Source organism: Myotis daubentonii, chromosome 8, assembly GCF_963259705.1.
Source record: "Myotis daubentonii chromosome 8, mMyoDau2.1, whole genome shotgun sequence".
Taxonomy (NCBI): Eukaryota; Metazoa; Chordata; class Mammalia; order Chiroptera; family Vespertilionidae; genus Myotis; species Myotis daubentonii.
The window spans coordinates 47,930,047-47,936,046 of NC_081847.1; the positions used below are offsets into that span (position 1 = coordinate 47,930,047).

General features: G+C 41.2%; 1 protein-coding gene across 2 annotated transcripts in view; it reads left to right on the forward strand.

Annotated features, from left to right (window-relative positions):
• Positions 1–5,492, forward strand: part of CDH7 (cadherin 7) — a 117,162-nt gene extending 111,670 nt beyond the window's left edge. For both annotated transcript variants that reach the window (XM_059706326.1, XM_059706325.1), the window contains one exon: positions 3,833–5,492. In XM_059706326.1, the coding sequence (XP_059562309.1) occupies positions 3,833–4,326 (494 nt within the window). In that variant the 3' untranslated portion in view covers positions 4,327–5,492. The remainder of the gene's footprint in view (positions 1–3,832) is intronic.
• Positions 5,493–6,000: the final 508 nt, after the last annotated feature.

Here is a 6,000-nt window from a genome sequence, read left to right on the forward strand (position 1 = left end):
ACCTGTAATTGGACATTAAAAAAAAATAAAAGTTCATGTACAGCTGTTCAAGAGTCAAATGTGTGTGTGTAAGAGAGAAAGTGAAGGAAAGAGAATTTTGACATCTTCTGCCTACTTCGACATTGACTTAAACTAAGAGAGTATCTAATCCTATACTAATAAAAGAGAAAAATGGTAATTGGCGTACAACCGATACCTTTTTCATTGGCTAATCAGTGAGATATGCAAATTAACTGCCAACTAAGATGGCAGTTAACCGCCAAAAAAGATGGCAGCTAATTTGCATATTGCAGGCAGGATGGTACAGCGCCATCAGAGAGCGGGTTGGGGGTGTGAGTGCCAGCAGTCGCCCGAGACCTGATCCCGCCGGTAGACCCGGACGCGGGCCGGCGAGGCGGCTGCGGCGTCCGCCCGCACTCACGCCGCCAACCCGCGAGAGTGGGTAGCGGGCGTGAGTGCCAGCGGTCGCCCGGGACCCGATCCGGCCGGCAAACCCGGACGCGAGCCAGTGGGGCGGCTGCGGCGTCTGCCTGCACTCACGCCCTCAACCCGGGAGAGCGGGTTCGGGGCGTGAGTGCCGGTGGTCGCCCGGGACCCGATCACGTGGGCCGGCAGGGCGACTCGCCCCCAACCCACTCTCCCGCCCAGCAGGGCACCCTCATTTCCCCCCATCACTGGTTCTGCCCCCAGCCGAGGCCTGACGCCTCTGTCAGAGGCGTCAGGCCTGGGCTGGGGTCAACGCCTGAGGGCTCCCAGTATGTGAGAGGGGGCAGGCTGGGCTGAGGGACACTCCCCCCACACACACACCCAGTGCACGAATTTCATGCACGGGGCCCCTAGTTATTACATAATTCTTCTCATCTTCATTCACTTTTATGCCTTTTTATTCTCAAATGGAAAGGTCCCCCCTCAATTTTTCTCCGTAATATGTGTAACAGATTTCTCATTTTTACCTTCCCACCCATCATGATCCCCTTTGATACTCACCTCTCCTTCTGTCTTAATCTGTCTGATTTCTCAATAAGAAGTCTTATTTGGTCCCACTTTCCTTCTGTTACAATTACTTTTATCTTTGGGGAACTATGTAAAGATTTTCAGAGACTAAAGTTATATACCTAAATCTAAAATTATTTCATTTATCCCTATGTTTTAAAACTTAATAATGTGTCTTTTTCTGAATTAGCAATTGCCACTTGAGCTCTTGGCTTGTAATCCCATTACCCCAGTGGTTCTCAACCTTCTGGCCCTTTAAATACAGTTCCTCATGTTGTGACCCAACCATAAAATTATTTTCGTTGCTGCTTCATAACTGTAATGTTACTACTGTTATGAATCATAATGTAAATATATGATATGCAGGCTGGTCTTAGGCAACCCCTGTGAAAGAGTCCTTTGACCGCCGAAGGGGTCGCGACCCACAGGTTGAGAACCGCTGCATTACCTACAATGGAGACACCGAACTCAGAGCTGTTATAGAAGTGCACAGGCTGAGGCTGACAGAGGGAGGTGGTATGTCTCACCCCTAATTATTGCATTTTATGACAGTGACATTAGACAGTTTGTTTCACATGTCTGCGACAACAATTGAATATAAAATACTGTACCCTGTGTATAGACCTTCATTTCTCACCTTACTGACCTTTCTTTCTCCCACTTAATCTTTAGTTCACAGGCTTTGGCATATAGTATTTGGTACACTTCCAACTTCACTTGTTAACTAATCTTGTTCTTCATTTTCCTTTGATCAAAGGAGAAATGCAATGTCTTCACTTGCTGTGTTCATGGAATTTTGAATTAATTTTATCACAATGAAAAAAATCCAGTCTTGCCCACCAAGGGCCTGGCATTCAGCTAACTCTACTTACATCATTCCCCAGACTCTTTACCTCTGGACTCCACCCTGTGAATACTGAAGTTGTCTGTCATTATCATGGGTAGCTAGGCTCAGTTAATTTTAGTTACTTGCCCAAGGTCACACATCTAACATGTGGCAAAGGCTGGACTTGTATCCACAGTCTTCTCGACACTAAAGCTTCATATCAGAGTAAGGTCCATGGCAGAATGTTACAGTAGTGGTAATGGAGCTGTAACTTTGTCATGGGCCTTGAGAACCACAAGGTTTTGCAGTGGTGCAAATGAGAATTCTCAGAAGACAAGAGTTGGGAATCCATGTAGCAGGGAAGGGAGGTGCGTACCAGACTGCTTATGGGAACAAATAAATTATTTGTACACAAGATTTTGGACTACATATCTGCCATGGAGCCAGCTGAAGATATTCAAATGTAGTAAGTAGGAGTAAAAGTGAGAATAGGCATATTTGTGCCATAGCAACATGAGAAGGTACCAAAAAAAGCTCAGAAATATATCTCAGTTTCTAAGTTGTAGGCTGTCAGTAAAGCTTATGGTTGAGCCATAGGTCAGGGTGAAGTGGGAAAAGAAAAGAAAGGGGGGGAGAGGAAAATGCACAATAAATAGTTGGCTTCACAACCATTTCCAAAGAGCCTCAATTCACCAGACACATCCCTGTTGATGTTTGGAAAAGCAGATAGCAGACAAATTCTTCAGAAAGCATACACTTTTCACTGAAGATAAAATTATTTTTAAAAAATACTAAGTACTTGAAGGTTTGCAATTTAAAGCAGATTAAGGTGGAGAATGGAGCATGTTTTACCCCCTAACCATTGCGTTTAATTTCTCTGTGTTACATTGATACCCTTCTTCGTGGGTTTTACATTATTATTTTCAAATGTATTCTTAATTGCCAAAGTAACACCTTATAAGATATTTTAAATGTAAGTACTTTAAACTTCTTTTAAAACATATGCTAAGAGTAATGACCCTTTGTACCTTTAAGATCTTCCAAAAAAAATTTCGCTGATGTGATAAAAATTATTTTAAAACATACATTATTTGTGGATAGATCATTAGTGATAATTCATTAACTTATATATTTTTAAATTCTAAATTTTTCTACTTTATTTTAACTTAATCCAGGGGCCATGAAATCTACAGTGTTCGCAGTTCTGCAGTCATTCACCGTAGCTAGAGCAGAGCCAGATAGGGCATGGCCCAGGGCACTTGCTCTTTTTTACTTTCTAGTGCAACCATGTGCTTTATTATCATTTATTCATTTTGTTATAAGAAGCAAAATTCCTAATGTTAAAGGGGTGTTTGATTTCTTAAATCTGTCATTAGCTAACGCTGAAAATTTCACAACCTATATTCTCTCAGTGTAATGCATAAAGACCAAGTTCAGTATTTCATACTAAAAGTGAGATCAATTTTCTAGAGAGAAGCTTTTAATCTTTGTATATAGTCTGACATGCCAGATTGTATTTAACAGCTGAGTTTCAGAGACAAGTACTAGGCATTTCTTCAAAGAACCTGACCAAATGCTGTAATCCATTTCCTTCTGAAATTGCAGCTGCTAAATTATACCCCAAACATTTATAAGTGTCACTTTGCCTTTCCAGCAATTAAGGAGCTCAAAAAATCCCTTTGTGTTTCTTAGCTTTGAAATTATTGTATTTATCCTGAACTGGCCTTCCACTTTGCTCTATCAAACGTTACTGAGGAGGTTTAGGAGGTTATGTTAAAGAGGGAGGCATCAATTCTGAACAGGTGTGGAAAAACGATTTCTTTTGATGTACTAAAGTGTTCTATTTTAAAGGCATTTTAGCAATTTAACACATCAACTGTTGTGAATTCCCATGTAAGTAGGCAGCCAATTCATTTCCCTTGAAAGGGCAGAAAGTCTGAGTCAACATCAGAGCCCTGATGGTGGCAGGTTGACAGTCACGCGTTTACAGAAACTCTCGCTTTGCTGTTTCAGTGTTGATCCTCCTGATCGTCACCATGAGGAGACGGAAAAAAGAGCCCCTCATTTTCGATGAAGAGAGAGATATCAGGGAGAATATCGTTCGCTACGATGATGAGGGTGGAGGAGAGGAAGACACGGAAGCTTTTGACATGGCAGCATTGAGAAACCTCAACGTCATCCGAGACACCAAGACCCGGAGAGACGTGACTCCAGAAATTCAGTTCTTGAGTCGACCGACTTTTAAAAGCATCCCAGATAATGTCATTTTTCGGGAATTTATTTGGGAGAGACTGAAGGAAGCCGACGTGGATCCCTGTGCTCCCCCTTATGACTCCCTGCAGACGTATGCATTTGAAGGGAACGGCTCCGTGGCTGAGTCCCTCAGCTCCTTGGAGTCCATCAGCTCAAACTCTGATCAGAACTATGACTACCTGAGTGACTGGGGGCCCCGTTTCAAACGACTTGCGGACATGTATGGGACCGGCCAGGAGACTTTGTACTCCTAGCCTCGGAACTTTCCTTGGGAATGTACTGAAGACAAAGTCAAAGCAAAACAAACAAAAAAGACTACATAACACAAAACAAGAACTCCCCTTGCTAGAGAAATGGTTGTAAATATGTCTCCATTTTTAATGGTTTGGTTTCTACCTTGGTGAAGCGTACGGTCGTTAGATGGATCCAAGGACCACACTGACCACAGACTCTAAGCAGTTGAAGGCTTTTGATAAAAAGAAATGCTCAGTGATTTGTGAATAGATAGCAACTCTCAAATACCTGCAAAGGCACCTAACCTCTATGAGTAAGTAGTGCCCTGTGTTGTCAGTGAACCACGGACGCCCTGTGCACACCGTCATGGTACTGTCAGTGAGAACAACACGATGTGCCATCGAGAAGTTCTGCAACTTCTCGGATATACAACCGTGGGACAAATTTAATTGATAGTGATGCTTTACGCTTGCTAGATTAGAGAATCCAGCAAAATTTTATTGCTCTGGTTTAGCAAATATATTTCATTTAGCAAAATATAAATTCTTAGTAAAATCTTTCCCAGTCCTCTAGTACAAGCCAATGAAATTGGATTTAAGTCAACGTAAACCATTGTTTAGCAAATAAAGATGAAGTGTTCCAAATAAGAAAAAGGTTAATCGTTCTGAAAGTGTGCAACGGTTTTGAGATGCTTGTGTAGGTATAAAAAAAAGTTGCTGTCTATTTGTTGATTTTTTTATTACCTCTTCTGATTTTTACAGGAGAATATCTTTTCTTTTTTATCTGACACATGGTCTTATATTAATTTTGGAGCTCCAGTCTACACCAAATTCAGGTCCATCGTACTGCCTCATAATACTGAGCTCGTCAGAACATGCTGATTTTTCACCAGTCACAGCTCCATGAAGGAAATGAAGCACGGAAATGGAGAAAAAAAGCAGAGCAATTGAGCATCTCAGAGAGGAGCACAGCTACAAGGACATATGAGTTATTGGTCTGAGTCATTGGAACATACAAAACATTGGCATGAAATATTTGTATTTTAAAAAGATTTTAGAGAGAAGTGAGATTTCCTTTGATGTGAGATTTATTTTTCAAGGTCAAGAGTCCTATATGCTCCAAAACCTTTTGAGAATTTGTTTTACCCCACCTTCTTTTGCTGTAAGTATATAGAGCAAAAGAATGATTTTTATTTTTTTTTTTTTATTTTTTTATTTTTTTTTTTTAAATATTTTATTGATATTTTACAGAGAGGAAGGGAGAGAGATAGAGAGTTAGAAACATCGATGAGAGAGAAACATCGATCAGCCGCCTCCTGCACATCTCCTACTGGGGATGTGCCCGCAACCCAGGTACATGCCCTCGACCGGAATCGAACCTGGGACCCTTCAGTCCGGAGGCCGATGCTCTATCCACTGAGCCAAACCGGTTTCGGCAAGATTTTTAAAATATGTCTTAATGTCATGTTATAAACTTCAAAACCCATCTTTAAACTCCAGTGCAAATATGTTCTTCAAGAATAGACCCCGCAATGTATAATTTCTATACTGGTTTAGATGTGCCAAAGTGAGGAGAGTAATTTCAAGAGATCACGTGTGTTTAAGTTTGTGATGGGCTTCTTCAAAAAGAATAATTTTATGACTAAATATTTCTACCTATCATTAATCAACAGTACTAGTTTAATGTGCATATAT